General features: G+C 47.1%; 1 protein-coding gene across 4 annotated transcripts in view; it reads left to right on the top strand.

The window, feature by feature from the left end:
* Positions 1-16,453, top strand: part of ZMAT4 (zinc finger matrin-type 4) — a 367,435-nt gene that overhangs the window by 209,274 nt on the left and 141,708 nt on the right. For 3 of the 4 annotated variants that reach the window (XM_051832388.3, XM_051832389.3, XM_089327366.1), the window contains exon 4: positions 13,310-13,466. In XM_051832388.3, the coding sequence (XP_051688348.1) occupies positions 13,310-13,466 (157 nt within the window). Of the gene's footprint in view, positions 1-13,309; positions 13,467-15,773; positions 16,337-16,453 lie in introns of those variants that run through there. The other variant, XM_089327365.1, reaches the window with a different exon arrangement.

Below are 16,453 nucleotides of genomic sequence, written 5' to 3'. Positions count from 1 at the left end.
TAATAATCTGTTTACTGTCTTCCCGGGGTCCTTGATAGAACTGGCTGCAACCAGCTCTGTATCTGAAGCTTGCAATGATCATCTCAGATTGACAGGAGAGTCAGTCATGTAGCTCATGAAAACGGTGAATGAGGCACCTCTGACGACGTTGCAGCAGCCTTCTTTGAACATACCATGTTTGTAAGCACTGACCACTTTCCCCACTCCTTTCCTCTGTACCCTTCATGCCCTGTCATAGTTCACCCAGTTCCACCATAATTATGCCAGCTCCACACACTCCCAAACCACTCTCTGTGTAGGGGGATTGATTTGGACCTCAACATAACTTGCTCTTTCCTCCTACAGGGCTGTAGTAAAATTGAACATTCTTTTTCCCGGGAAGTGAAGCCAGTGTTTTTATAACTAATAGGGTTCCATGTGAGTGGGAGTCCTATTTAATACCATTTCTATCTTTTAAGTGGAAGCACATATTGCTATGCAATTCCCTCTTAATTCTGCTTCTGTTGGATCCCACAGATTTTTGATAGGTTCTGTTTTCCATTTCATTCAAGAATTTTTTAAAATTTCTTTTTAATTTCTTTGGTGATCTATTGGGCATTCAGGACCATGTTGTTCAATGTCCATGTATTTGTAAAATTTCCTATTTTTCTTCTTGATGATTTCAAGTTTTGTTCCTTTGTAGTCTGAGATGATATATGGTAGGATTTTGAGTTTTAAAGTGTTATTCAGATTTTTTGAAGCTGTACTCCATAGCTGTACTCCATATTCTGACCTAATAATTGGTCTATCCCAGAAAATCACCTAAATACTCATGAGAAGAGTGATTATTGGATGAAATGTCCTCTAAATGTCTGTTATGTCCTTTTGGTCTATGGCGGGTTTCCATTCTGATGTATCTTTGCTGAATTTCTCTTTGGATGATATGTCCATTGTTGACAGTGGAGTGTTGGAGTCCTTCAGTAATATTGTATTGGAGTCGATCTCTCCACTTTGTTCTAATAATATTTGCTTCCTGTGTTTGGTGGTCTTGTATTGCATGCCAATATATTTATAATTGTTATAACTTCTTTCCAAGTTGATCTTAACAATATATGTTGTCCTCCCTTGTTTCTTTTTAGTTTTTGATTTATCTCTACAGTTTATTTTATCTGGTTTGAATATAGTTACTCCAGCTTGGGTTTGGTTCTTGTTGTCACACTGTTTCTTTTTTCAACCCTTTACTTCCAGTCTATGCGTATTGTTCCCTGTGGTGTGACTTTCTTTTAGGCAGAATGTGGTTAGGTCAGGTTTGCTGTTTGTTTGCTTGGTTTTGTATCTATTTGGTCAACCTGTATCTTTCGACTGGGGAATTTAACTCATTCACATTCAAAGACACTATTGATTGAAAATAACTAACTTGTGTCATTTTGTCAATAGCTTACTGATTGTTTCTTTCAGCATCTCATTATTTGTCTTTGTGTTTTGGTAGTTTTCTATCCTTACAAGTCTATATTGTCTTTGTTTTCTTTTTTGTGTATCTGCTGTGTTAGTGAATTTTGCATTTCCTTAGATTTTCATGCTGGTTGTCGTGATTTTTTACTTCTAATGTAGAGTTCCCTTTAGAATTTCTTTAGGGCTGGTCTGGTGGTGACTCATGAACCCTCAGTTTTGTTTGTCTGGGAAACACTTTCTCTCTTGTTCATTTCTGACAGCTAGCCTTGCTGGATGCAGTGTTTTCCACTAGAAGATTTTTACTTTTTCAAAACCTTGAACATATCCCACTCTCGGTTGGGCTGTATGGTTTCCATTGAGAAGTCTGCTGTGAGTCTAATGGATTTTCCTTTACGTGTAACTTGACATTTTTCTCTCACTATCTTTAGGATTCTCTTCTTTTCCTTAACTTTTGAAAATTTGACTATGCTATGTCTTGGGGGATTCTTTCTTTGTTGAGTCTGGAAGATATGAACATCCTTCAAGACTTGGAAAGTTTTCAACTGTCACTTCATTAAACAGGTTCTCATACATTTCCCATCAAGTATCCCTATAATATGAATATCTGTCTGTTTAATGATATCCCTTATGTTTCATAGGGTTTCTTCACTCTTATTAATTCTTTTCACTTTCATCTAACTGGATATTTTCAAAAGTCTTATTCTTTTTTTTTTTTTTTTTTTTGACAGGCAGGGTTATACAGGGAGAGAGAGAGACATAGAGAAAAGTCTTCCTTTTCCGTTGGTTCACCCCCAAAATGGCCACTATGGCTGGTGCACCGTGCTGATCCGAAGCCAGGAGCCAGGTGCTTCTCCTGGTCTCCCATGTGGGTGCAGGGCCCAAGCACTTGGGCCATCCTCCACTGCATTCCTGGGCCACAGCAGAGAGCTGGACTGGAAGAAGAGCAACCGGGACAGAATCTGGCGCCCCAACCGGGACTAGAACCCAGGGTGCCGGCGCCGCAGGCAGAGGATTAGCCAAGTGAGCAGCGGCACCAGCCAAAAGTCTTATTCTTAATGAGAAATTCTTTCTTCCATTTGTTCTATTGTGCTATGAAGCCCTCAATTGTATTTTTGGTTTCACTGATTAGTTTTCAGGTATAAAATTTTGGAGTGATTCCTTTTATGATTTCTAATTTTAGTATATGTGCTGCCGAAGCGAGCACAATGATTTCTACTTCTTTGTTGCATTTATTGTTCATATCATGCATTGTTTTACTCATTTCTACAAATTGTCTGTTCTCTTGAAAATTCTTGAGTTTTCTTAGCATCATTATTTGGATCCTTGTTCAGGAATTTCATGTGTTTATTTCAAGTCAGGATCTCTTTCTAGAAAACTATTTTGTCCTTTTGGAGGTACCATGCTTCCTTGCTTCTTCACATTTCCTGTGTCTCCGTGTCAATGTCTGCACATCCAGTACAACAGTTCCTTATTCTTTATGGAGTGGCTCTCACTGTAAAAGGCTTTTTGTCTAGGTGGAATTCTTGGTATTAGTTGCATGGTTGCTTTGGCTTTGGTTCTATATGAGCCCAGAAGTGTAAACTCTAAGTCATTTCTCCAGCTCTAAGCATTGTCAGTAGCTTCTATGAGAGCCACAGCTCTCTTGTCTTCTGTAGTTCATGGAGATAGTAACACAGCTTTGAAGTGGACTTCTAGGACTGTGTGTCTTCTGGCTCCAGAGAGATGGATGTCAGCCACATTGGGTTTGTAGGGCAGTGACCACATTCCTGGTGCTGTGGAACACAGAGCATTCGGTCCCCTTGCCCCATCAGTCAAGCCTGAGGATGCTGGGGCTTGTAGCACCAACATCTCTCGTCCTCACACTGTGTGGTCCTGCTGGTGGAGTGTGGATGACACCAGGGCTCATAGCATCAAAAGCCTGACTCTCATGCCTGGAGGATGTGAAGGTGACCTTGTGCCATTCCAACAGGTTAATGCCAGTATTCTGGGGAGTGTACACTGGCAGGTGTGGGCCTGGAGAAGTGGAACGCAAGTAGGGTCTTCCCATGTCCCACAGAGTAATTCTGATGACTCTTAGGATCATAGAGTACTAAGAGTTATAGTCCCAGAGCTGCAGGGCAGGAAGGGTCCCCTGGCCTGGTCCTGCAGGAAAAACATAGGTTGTGCTGTGCACTGTGTACTGGCATACATGGGCCTGCAGCGGTGGCTGGATATAGTCTTCCCCAGGTCCTACTGGGTGAGCACAGCTGTTCCTGAATCTTAGAGAATCAACAATTCAGAGCTTCAAGGTGCAGTAAAGACATCACCCAAGTCTTATGTTTCACACACACCTTAGGCTGGAGTTGTGCACGGGAGGGTGTGCATCTGGAGCAGTGGAATGGAGTTGGGGTCCCCGCCTCCTGCATCCAGCTGTGCTCCGTAGGATACAGCTCCCACAGTGCTACTCAGAGGGCTACGTGAGTGCCTCCAGGAATTACAGCACCAGCGGCCAGGCTCAGAGCTATAGGACACAGACGGGAGCGCCCCTCAGCCATCACCTTCCCCTCCGGGCTTGCGAAGGTGGTGCTGGAACTCTTGTGTAGCACTCACCACCCCAGGCTAGGACACGCAGAAGGGGCTGCCTTAGACTTGTGTATTGGCTGCCGCTGGCGCTGAGCCCCAGGAAGCAGAGTGGAGCTTCCCTCCACTGCACAGAGGGACTCGGCCTGGCTCCAGGGCTTGTGCCCAGCAATCCCACAGCTGCAGAATGCACAGGGGCTTGCTCTCTGCCAATGGAAGGCCCTGGCTCCAGCTCCTTGCTCTGCTCTAGCACAGAATGGTGCCTGGGTGGCCGTCCTGCAGTGGCTCAGGTCTGGGGCTTAGAGGGGGAGGAGGCGTGGGAGTTTCATTTTTTTTGGGGGGTGGAGGGGACAAAGCAGTCGCTCAGAGCCTGGTTGGTTTTCTAGACTGTATTTAAATTCAGCTAGGACTGCGGGATTCTCCTGTATTCATGGCTGCCAGCCTGCAGTGATGGTTGGGAGTTGCAAAACTTTCTGCTTCCTTTTTCCTAGAACGATGAAAGTCCCTGCACCAGGGAGCTGGGGTAGGGCCTGGGCTGCGCTTTGTTCCTCTGTCTCTCTCTCTCTCTCTCTGCAGGCTTTCAGCATCTCACCACTTCCTTACTGAAGAGTTCTCTTAGTCAGTCAACTGGAAACCTGGTCCGTCCTTTGTTCCAGTTCTTCTCAGTGACAGAGGCCAGTGCAAGGCCTCTTGATTCAGATATCTTGGGATTTCCTTTTTTTCCACTACGGTTATACATACCATTGCTATGTCTCTTACAAATTCTGAAACTTCCATTGTAATTATTACTATATGCTTTTCCATATTTAAAGAAGCTAATAAAATAAATGGGAACCAGTACAGAGTTTGCTCTTTTTTTAAAAAAAGATTTATTTCATTTATTTGAAAGGCAGTGTTACAGAGAGAAGTAGAGACAGAGAGAGAGGTCTTCCATCTGCTGGTTCACTCCCCAAATGGCCACGACAGCCGGAGCTGTGCTGATTTGAAGCCAGGAGCCAGGAGCTTCTTCTGGGTCTCCCATATGGGTGCAGGGGCCCAAGGACTTGAGTCATCTTCTACTGCTTTCCCAGGCCACAGCAGAGAGCTGGATTGGAAGAGGAGCAGCCAGGACTAGAACCGGCACCCATATGGGATGCCAACAGGCCAGGGCTTTAACCCACTGTGCCACAGTGCTGGCCCCCAGAATTTGCTCTTATTAAGGTTGTATTCTACCCTTTCTCACTCTCTCCATTTGTTCTTGTGGATGCTGTTACAGTCTAGTGTTCGTTCTTTGTTCCACTGCACCTCTGCTCCCACCTACCCACTTCATGCCGTCATTGTCAAATGTGTTTCTATATCTTTTTTTTTTTTTTTTTTTGACAGGCAGAGTGGACAGTGAGAGAGAGAGACAGAGAGAGAAAGGTCTTCCTTTGCCGCTGGTTCACCCTCCAATGGCCGCCGCTGCAGCCGGCGCACCGCGCTGATCCTGGCAGGAGCCAGGAGCCAGGTGCTTTTCCTGGTCTCCCATGGGGTGCAGGGCCCAAGCACCTGGGCCATCCTCCACTGCACTCCCTGGCCATAGCAGAGAGCTGGCCTGGAAGAGGGGCAACCGGGACAGAATCCGGCGCCCCAACCGGGACTAGAACCCGGTTTGCCGGCGCCGCAAGGTGGAGGATTAGCCTATTGAGCCACGGCGCCGGCTTGTGTTTCTATATCTTGAAGGCTCCAAAATGCAATTATATACTTGTGTTTTTCTTCAAGATTTGTGTGTTTGTTTGTAAGACAGAGAGAAAGAGAGATAGAGAGAGTCAGAGATCTTCCATTCTCTGGTTCACTCTGCAAACAGCTGCAACAAGCAAGGCTGGGTCAGGATGAAGCCAGGAGCCTGGAACTCCATCCAGGTCTCCCACATGGGTGCAGGGGCCCAGGTACTTAGGCCATTCCCCACTGCTTTCCCAGAAGCATTAGAAAGGAGTTGGATGAGAAGTGGAACAGCCAGAACTTGAACCAGTGCTGCTGTGACACCATGCTGGCTCCTCCATGTAGTTTTATACATATACTTTCAAATATGGTTAAGAGAAAAAAGAATAAATGTGTATTTTTACAGGTTTATTTAACTACATAATTATCTTTACTGAAACTTTTATCTTTTTATGAGGGCTCAAGTTGTAGTCTAATGCCTCTTTGTTTCTACCTGAATGAACTTTACATTCTCAGTTTTTCTTAATCTGTGAAACCTTCCTTTCCTTTTAGAAAGATGTATTTGCTGGATATAAGGTTCTTGTTTGATTTTTGCAGTTGTTGTTGGTTTAGCATTCATTCCCACCAACTCCTCTCCTCCCCTCCACTGTTTCTGATGAGAAGCTGGATGTTAAATTTATTGTGGTTCCCATGTATGTGATGAGTATTTTTTTAAAGATTTATTTATTTAGTTGAAAGTCGGAGTTATGGAAAGAGAGAAAGGGAGACAGAGAGAGATATTCCATCTGCTGGTTCACTCCCTTAATGTCTGCAATGGTCAGGGTTGATCCAGGCTGAAGCCAGAAGTCAGGAGCTCCATCTGGGTCTCCCATGTGGATAGCAGGGGCCCAGGTATTTGGACCACCCCCCACTGCTTTCCCCAGGCCATTGGCAGAGAGCTGGATCAGAAGTGGAGTGGCTGGGGCTTGAACCCATGCACATGCAGTGGCTTTACCTTCTATGCCCTAACAACACTGGTCCTGTGTTGAGTTGTTTTCCTTTCAGTAGTTTCCCTTTGATTTTGGTTTGGAGAAATTTTCAGTCCTTGTTTCTTTTGCTTTTTTCCTTCTCCCTCTTTCTTCCTCCTAATGTTCCATTGTTTGCCTACGTGTGTGTGTTTACTGGTGACCGCCCTTTTCCTGAGGCTCTTCCATTTTCCTCACCCCTTCTCTCTCTCTTCTTTGATTGCATATCTCTATTGAGCTATCTTCAAATTCACTGATGCTTTTGCCAGTTCAAATCCAGTACTGAGGCTTTCTAGGGAGTTTTTCATTTGGACTTTTCAACCTCCAGAATTTCTGCTGTGTCATTTCAGATTTCCTGCTGAGGCTATCTAGTGAGCTTTTCATCGGTGTCATTATATTTTTTACCTCTAGGATTTCCGCTTGGTTCCTTTTGATAACTTCTATTTCTTCATTGATAGCCTTTATCTGAAAAGTCATCTTTCATTCCTTAACTTCTTAAAGCCATGCTACCCTTAATTTGCAAACACATTTCTAGTTGTTTGACATCTTTGAAGACGATTTTCAGTCTTTGTTAAATGCTCCATCTGGTGCACCTCTTTTCTTTTCTGTGTATGGATTGCATTTGCCTGTGGTTTTGCATATCTTATAACATTGTTGCTGTTGAGAACTGGCTGCATGGGCCATATAGTGTGGCACTGATGGGAACTGAGTCTCCTACCCACTTGGGTTTGTTTTTGTTATTTGTTTCCCCAGGTTATATCTAGACTATTTTAGCACTGTCTCTTTCCCCCATAAAGTACACCCACGAGTGTCATTGTGTTAGGACATAGTGTGAGGAATATGCAGGCCCTCTGGGATAGATTGGTTCTTGCAGGACTCCCTCCGGCTGTCTTTTTCTCTGGGTTCTCTATCAGGCTGTCCGTGCTGGAATCACATCCAGCTTTTAGGCTGCCTCATTGTTGGATCATCATCGACGACTCTGGAGCCTGGGGTGTAAACGCACAGTCTGAGTCCTCATTAAATTCAGTTTGAGACAAGCCCTTGAACTTGACTCCAAGCCTCGAGATGCTGTTCTTAGCTATCTGTCTCCATGGCTGTCTCTGGAAAATTAGCTAAGGGGCCCACGGTGAGGTTTGTTGCTTTCCTGGGCTACCAGCTACCTCTTGCTTGCTCAGCAATAAATCTCCATTCTTTCTGAGAGCAGCCCTGGACCTGAACCTCCCCACATTCTACTTCAAACCAAGCCTGCTCCTTTGGAGACAGCGCAGGAGCAATCTGTTCTTAACACTCCCTCTCCTGCCCCTGATCCCGTGGGAAAAGCTCTGAGCCTCTGCTCCGGGTTGTGGAGAGGGACAGGACCTGCTTCCCTCAGTGCAAGCCCTGCGTTTATAGGAGGGTATTGAAGGCAGTCTCTGGTCTTCTCAACTTCCGTCTCCTGGCGGGGAAATTTCAGCTCTGCAAGGGAGCTGGGCCAAGGCCAACAGCAGCCTGCTGTGCTCAGTATTCAGCTTTTGTGCTGAAGAATCCAGCATCTGATCTCTCAGCCACATTGCCGGGGGCTGCAGAGGAGGCGTGATGAATGTTGGTGCTGTGTTCCTCCTGATATCCCCTGACCTAAGTTTTGACCACATCCCAATAGAGCTGAGGTTAATGGGGGGAGCGAGAGAGTTGCGGCTGAACAGCCAAGCGTTCCCTGTTTTTCCTGAGCTGTAGTGGCTTTCCTTGAAGAAATAATGCTTATTATGCTGTTTTCTTTTAAGATAGTTTCCAAGCTTAAAGCTTTAAAAAAAGCCCACAACGTTAAGCAGGTAGGATCGTTTTGTTGGGTAGCAATTTCACAGAACGAGTCACTCTGCCCATTCTGGAAGTGGAAGTCTGTCTCTTGACCTTTTATACTTACTTAAAGTAAAAGAGCATGAAGACAACGCCTGAATTAAGTCAAAAAATATCCTTTAAAAAATAGGTCTTTCAGGACTAGATTTCTAGCTGGAGTCGACCAGGGTTTCCACCCAGACTGAATTGTCTAGAAACACCTTGAGTTTGGCTTTGTAGCCTTAAGATACTGCACAGCTGAACTCCCCTTCTTGCAGCACTATGGATACTGCATTTCAAAAGAAGTCTAACTGGGTTTTGCCTCCAGTTTGAAACTCGTCTTTTAAGATAATCCTAAGATCCTCCTTCATTTATTTGATAGTTTGGGGGTTTTCTCAATTCTTTCAACCACAAATCTTAAGTATGTTCATTGAGGTCAATTCATCAAAATTTATAGAGTTTCTATATAGATCAACCTCGCTCTGGGAAAAGTGGGAGACGCTAATGAAGATGATGTGATCTCTGGTTGCAAGGAGCCATGAATTTGGGATTTAGACAGCTGGGAATACACAATTAAACTCAGGCACTTTGCAGGTGGTTGGTTAAACATGGGGAGCTGCGTCTCCATCAAGAACGTTTGCATACTCAGAGGCAGTGGTATTCACAGTGGTGTCATGGGAGTTACATAGGCCCATTTAGTAAAATATGCCTTCAAAGGCTGGCTAACTTCTCAAGGCATCACGGTCTTCACGTTGTCCAGTACCTAAATGTCCTCGGTCCCTCTTCTGCAGCTATGCCGTAACTATACTCTGTTATGACATCCTACTGCATAGCGCCCGGTGCACTCCTTATTAAATCCATGAGATGTGAATGAGATTGCCCAGGGAAGCAGGCATCTAGGATGTCATCCACCACCATGAAACCATTGCCAAATAATCCCCCTCCCCTGCCAAACTAGTTGGAGGTGTTCTGGGTCTGCTCACCTGATGTACAGAAAGCCAGTTGGTGTGTTGGCAGGAAGTAGGTGTTGATGGCAAAGCACAGAGCAAGGGATCTGGCAGCTACTCCTTAAGTCCCCTGCTCCTCCAGGAGTTAGAGGTGAAGATTCCTGTAGATGGAAGTTGGGGCTGAGAGGTGTGTGTTCAGCTTGTGTTCCAGTTTCTGATTGGTAGTGGTGCCTGTGACCTTCCTTTGATTGGTCAGTGATGCCGTGCTCTTTAGGGAATTTTTGTGATGAGCAGGTGGACCTCAGTTGAACTGGTAGTGAGAAACAAGTGGTAATCACCTTTTGCCCCAGTCCTGGAATTTAGCTGCCTGGACCTAGAATTCCCCTAAACAAACCCCTGCCGACAACACAGGTCCAGCAGGGTTGCATGTACTGGAGAAGCAAATGACTTCTCGAGTCCAGTAGAACCTTGCTGAACCAGCTGTTTCAGCCCCGAATTCAGTGCCTTCCTTTTGATAAAACACAGGCAGGGACACGTTGGGTAAGGGAGACAGACAATAGGCTGCGTCCTGCCTTTACATGATAGGGCTTTGGCTTCAAAGCTAACATAAATACTGGGAATATATTCACTTACTTGGACCTTTAAGTTAGCTTATAAAGTACTGACTCCTCTGCCCCTTTTCCTGGCCATTTCCTGTCGGCTGAGACTCAGTTCTGGGTTACTTGATCTTCTCCTTTGACTGTTGGGTCATCTGATCCCCGGCTCCATCCCCTGCAGTCCTCCATAGTGTGGCAAGCTTTGTGCCAAGTGCTGGGTTTTCATTATCAGTGAGACCATGTCCTTGACCTTGAAGGGCTTCCGCAGTGAGGGGAACGGATATGAAAACAACTACACATAGTCAGCCAATGTTCACTGTAACAGAAGGAGGTACAGAGCCCCCAGAGACTCAGAGCCTGGTGCTCACCTCCACAGAGCAGTAGAGGGAGTCAGGAGAAGCCATGAAGACAGAGCCTGGCCAGGCTGGGCTGCACAGGAAGTAGTAAGGCACTGCAAGCGTGAGGCAGGCTGGACGATAAAATCCGCACTAACAGCTGATCTACAACAGTAGCCTCTGCACACCTAACAACTGGGCGAGTGTGAATGCAATGAAAGACAGTGTTTCCTTGATGAGCAAACTTTCCATTCTTTTCTGTCTGCTTCTCCCACTTCCTCCAGCACCAGTGTCTTTGCTAATGGGTAGCAGAGCCATGTTCATTTAGCACAGTGTCCAGCACACTTAGTAGGTCCTTAGGAATGTGTTGAATGCACAGATCTCATAAATCCAGGGAACAGTTTGCTGCCCTGAAAGCTAGTTCTGAGTATTCTTATTTTTTTGACAGGCAGGGTTATACAGGGAGAGAGAGAGACAGAGAGAAAGGTCTTCCTTTTGCCGTTGGTTCACCCTCCAATGGCCGCCGCGGCCGGTGCACCACGCTGATCCGAAGGCAGGAGCCAGGTGCTCCTCCTGGTCTTCCATGGGGTGCAGGGCCCAAGCACTTGGGCCATCCTCCACTGCACTCCCTGGCCACAGCAGAGAGCTGGCCTGGAAGAGGAGCAACCGGGACAGAATCCGGCGCCCCGACCGGGACTAGAACCCGGTGTGCCAGCACCGCAAGGCAGAGGATTAGCCTAGTGAGCCGCGGCACCGGCCTGAGTATTCTTGGTGTGGGGGTGTCAGCCACCTGTGTCTGGACTCCTGGCCTTTCTTTGGAGAGTTCTCCATGTTCAAGGCCTAGGGAGGGAGGCTGCACTTGCTGGAGCTTCCTCAGGACACAGCAGGCAGTGTGCCGAGAGCCCAGGACTGTGGGTTGAACACTGTCTTAGGATCTCATGACTGAATTTTTAAAAATATTACACACTTTGATCTATATCCTGCTAAAAGTAGGTTAAAAAATTAGGATAATTCAAACACCCACATTCACCTTGACAAGCTTTCCTCTTAAAACATGATGGGACGAACAAACATTGTCTTCCACATGGAGGGACAGCACGGGCTTGGACCCTCTGTTCCTCCGGGGCTGCCCACTCCTCTCTGGATGGCTGGGATCCTTCAGGAACTCCACGATCTGCCGTTTACAGGCATTTCCGGGCTGTCCCCTTTGTAGGACACTGAACCTTCTCCCAGGCTTCCTTGCTGAGGTGGCCTAGGGGAAGCTACCAGCACCCATCCGTGGCTGTTCCATTTCCTACCACATTAGTTTCCAAGAGAAGGCTCCTCCAGTCTCCAGGAGATCCACTTTCTACCAGAAAATCCATGTCCTACCCCTGGTGTTTGAGAACTCTCCTTCCTGGCCACGTCTGAGTTGCGGGCCAGTCTCCTGGGGCACACACACCCCTTGCTCTCACCCAGCCCTTCCCCCAAGATCGGAAAACCAATCATCAGAGATGTCACAGCCTGATGCCTTGCGTAGTTTTCCAACTCACACATAATTTGGAAGGCAATGCTTTCTCCAGCAGTCTGGATGCCTCATTATTATGCAGAAAAGCGTCTACAATTCCTCTTCCTCCACCCTGTCCAGACCCTCATCTTCTTCCCTGTCCAATTTTAAATCGCAGCGTCTGAGCCATCTGGGAATAAGAGTAGGGGCCATTGTGGGGACTGGCACTCTCTCTGACAAAGAGGTGCTTTGCCATTGCTGTTCCATTTAGAGATAGATTAACTCCTTATCTAAGAGTCCGCTCTACCCTCAATTTCCAATGAGGCAGGAGGCGAGGCAAGGATTAATCTCCACCTTGCATAAATACAGGCAATTGACGACCTGTGTGCACAATGGCCAGGCCACATGATCTGACAAAGGATTTACTTCTTCTGAGTCATGATTCGTTCTCATTAAGTCTTACAAAGGCATTGAAATCAGGCTGCTCTAAGCATTTGCTGCAGACTTAACGAATCACCTTTCCCGAAGAAGAAGGAAATTGCACAGACTCTCCCAGGAAATCCAGCCAGCTCAGTCATCGTAGCTTCATGATATAGACTTGAGTTAATTATGAAAAATGTCCAATTCCTTAAAGTAACAAAATTCAAAAAAAGAGTCCTGCACATCACAGCCATGTATCCTGGTGAGGCTGAACTGGGCGAAAGGCAGAGCTGAATGTCAAATGATAATTCCTGCTAAATAATTCAGGCCCTGGGAACTCTGATATTTTACTTAACGTTAATGAGTATAATGGGTGCAATTAGAGGCTGCTGCTTCTCCGCCCCCCGTGCTAGACACAGATGTACTCCGGCCTCCATGCGGGCTCCACCTGTCTTGGGGTAACTCCTTCCTGGATTTCAGCTTCTGCCATTAGTAGACACTAAATAAATGGATGTTGAAGTCAGCCACTGAGCATGCTTTGCCAGTGACTATCATGGAGAGAGAGAGAAAGAGGTAGCAGAACAAAAAGGAGACAATTGTAGCCAGTGCTGTGGTGTTTTGGGTAAAGCCGCCGCGTGTAGTGTTGGCATCCCATATGGGTACCAGTTCAAGTCCCGGTTGCTCCACTTCCGATCCAGCTCTCTGCTATGGCCTGGGAAAGCAGTAGAAGGTGGCCCAAGTGCTTGGGCCCCTGCACCCATCTGGGAGGCCCAGAAGAGGCTCCTGGCTTCGGATCGGCACAGCTCTAGCCATTGTGGCCAACTGGGGAGTGAACCAGTGATGAAAGACCTCTCTCTCTTTTTCTTTCCCTCTCTCTGCCTCTCCTTCTCTCCCTGTGTAACTCTTTCAAATAAATAAATAAATCATAAAAAGAAGACATTTTCATAAGCTAGTCTGTTTGCAAAAGGAAAAAATTAAAAAAAAAAGTCTTAGGGATTAGGTTTCTCTCTAAGGTTATTTTCTCTTTCTTCCCACACAGGGAAGTGACGCCGATCTGGTGGATAAAAACAAATGCTGCACTCTCTGTAACATGTCCTTTACCTCTGCCGTGGTGGCCGACTCGCATTATCAAGGCAAAATCCACGCCAAAAGGTTAAAACTGTTGCTAGGAGAGAAAACCCCATTAAAGACTACAGGTATGTGTGTCAGCGATCATCCCCGGGGGGAGGCACCAGCAACCGAAAGCTGTGCCAGCCACGTGAATCACGCTGTCTCCTTGCAGGCGGCATCAGGGTCTGACGGCATATGTCACCCACAGGGCGGGAGGGGGGATGGGCGGGGGCGCCCCCGGCAGCGGCTGCTGTCATGGATCCTGAGGTCCAGGGGCTCATTTGGTCTGTCTGGCTCCTGTAGGTTAGCGATACAGCAGCTTGCGTCTATGGCACGGCTGTTTACACGGTGCAAGGTGCTGTCTTCTGTCTGTTCTGTATTATGCGCTCTGTTATAGCTATTGTGTCCTTCGCTGGATGGATTCCGTCTGTGAGCAGCGTGGATAATGGAGAGCGTATTGTGTGCGTGTGTGAGAGAGGCAGACCCCCTCCCAAGCTCTGCAGAAGAAAGGCTATTATTGTCACCTTGTTCTTACCTTGAGTGGGTGGGTGAGGGAGTCGGTAGGGGTTGGCAGAAGAACAATTGTCATCTTAAGAAAAAAAAAACAACCACTTTATTTTGCAGAAAATGCGATTTTTTGCCCCCAACAGGCGTCCCTGTCATCTTTGCCTTTACCGGTGACAGATGAAAGTTTAAATATTGATAGCAGATTATTTGACCTTCCAATGGCTTCGCTTAAAACATTCTGCAGAGGTGTGTAAGTCGCGAAGCTGAGGATGCTGTTCTGATGCCTTCGAGACGGGGTTTGTCTTGTGGCCAAGGTGCTACTAGAGTGGGGGTGTTCGTCATGATGTCTGCTCTTTCAATGCAATTAAAATTTGGCAATGCATTTTTTGTCTCCTTGTCTAATGAGTCGTGCATAAATCGTGGGTGTAATTATTTTTTAAGTGGTATTTTGGAAATCAGAGGGAGTCTCAAACAATCCTTGGCTATTATCCTCACCAGTGTTTTTCTTAAGGAAAACGTCTTGTTTCACCCAGAGAAGAGCAAGGGATCTTTGCACTCTTCTTTTACTTATTTATTTTTTTCTACTGAGTTTAACGAAGGAATGTTGTTTTCATAAAGGTGGCTTTGACATTCAGGCACACAATGGGGGTGTAAGACACATGACACCTGGAGTCGAGCACTAGCACTGCTTGTTTGGGGCACGCTGTGGCATTTGGTGAGCGGAGCAAGCCCTGGGCTGCATCTCCTGATTCCTGCCCTCTAAAACGCTGGCTAAGTCACCTTGTGACCCGCTCCCCATCACGTCTCTTAAAATAGACACCGCAAAGACACAGCGGTGGAAAATTTGTACCTGTTTCCCAGGGATGAGTAGCTAGCCTGTTTGTTCTCTCTGCCTAGGCATAGCATTGCTGTTAAATTTAATTTTGCAGGTAGCACGCCGGAAGAGGACAAGCAGTATCTTTGTGGATCACACATCGATTAGCAAATGGAAGAGTTATTATTTCGGTGAAACAAGTGGCCACATGGCAAAAACAGTTCTTTGTGAGTGTAAATACGTCCTCAAGACAACCAGGCACCAGATTGTTTTCCCTGAGTTCACAAACCCTCGGAGCTGGTACACAGAACTCAGGGGTAATTTATTAGTCGTCATCAATAAGTTCCAAAGGAAAAAATCAAAAGCACTTAAAGTGTAGGCTTTATTTAATGGCTCAGTGCAGCCTGTCCACAGGGCTAGCTCAGCCCTCACTATTGCAGAAATCAGGCTGTTGTTGGTGGGCAAGAAGGGAATGGGGGTAGAATGGGATAAGTAGCACCTGTAGCTGTGGCTTAGTGGTGGCAGCAGACTCGTTTCCTCGTGCTGGCGCCTGCCTTTTGCACTCAGCTCGCTTGATCCTTCTGCAGTGCATCCTTGGATCTTGGAGAGGGACAGCCCCAGAGAAATTGGAGGGCCTGGTGGGCAGCTGGTCCCCCTGGCCCATGACGGGGACCAGAGAGGGCAGTGCACCTGGAGGGAGGTGAACCACGGTGCGAATGTTAGTAGTTATGCACAAGTTAAAGGTCGGGAGATGCGATGCGGGGAGAGGACCTAGCCCAGGAGGGCCCAGCATCAGAGAACATACAAGTGACCAAGCAGGAAGCTGGCTGCAGGAAGGCTGCAGGGGGTGGCAGAGCCCTGGCTGGCTGCACTCTTGGGGTCCCAAAAAAGAGGCTGTTTAGGGCATGGCAGGGCACCATCATTTAAGTAAGACAAGGGTGCTGGGGCTGGAAACCAAGGAAAGACCAAGTAAAGGAAACCAGTAATGAATTCCCAAACGTGGGACACAGCTTGAAGCATGGTGCAAGTTCTCCAGTGCAAGAACAGAAGAACCAAGGGACTCTGGGACAGGTGTTTCCTTGAGCCACCAAATGCAGCCCCCTTGGCTGCTTGCATGGCGTCAGCATGGCCACTGCTCCTTGCTGTCTGTAGCCAGACCCAGCAGCCATTGTTAAAGGACTTAAGCCTCTGAACTATGGCTGTGCCTACTGGGGACGGTTCTGCCTAATCAACCAGTTCAGCTTGAAATTACATCCTTAATGGGAACAAAAGGGAAAGAGCATCCTAGAAAACCCAGCCAGCTGGATCAAGAAGCCAGAGAGCGAGCTGCAGTAGCCCGCTCAGGTGTGGGCTTCACCTGCCCCTCCGTGAGTAACGAGGTCTTGAGCCTTAGTGGTTCTTGGATAGGGATAATGGAAGCACAACTCATTGCTGCTGCAAGCTACTCTTCTAATGAGGGGGAGCGCAGGCTCTGTGAGCCGTGGCTTCTCTCTGCCGGGTCAGGCACGCACCCAGTGTCCTGCAGAACCAGCTGCAGTCCAGGGCCTTCTGCAGATGGGTGCACGTTGCCTGCAATTTCTGAATTCCTTGGCACAGCTGCTGGGATGAAAACCAGTCCAGCGCTTCCTGGTTTGAGTAGGTTTCAGAATCTCTGTTCCAGTGCATTGCTTTCCTAGATCCTGCTGCAAAGCTGAAAGGGTGAGGAGGGTTTGGTGGTGGTGGTGGTGGGCGGGGGGAGTGAGTGGGCCTCTG

The sequence above is a fragment of the Oryctolagus cuniculus genome, chromosome 2 (assembly GCF_051225735.1).
Source record: "Oryctolagus cuniculus isolate XC-2025 breed Fujian yellow rabbit chromosome 2, ASM5122573v1, whole genome shotgun sequence".
NCBI lineage: Eukaryota > Metazoa > Chordata > Mammalia > Lagomorpha > Leporidae > Oryctolagus > Oryctolagus cuniculus.
The sequence above is the reverse complement of the archived record's forward strand: the minus strand, read 5'-3'. Positions and strand labels throughout refer to the sequence as shown.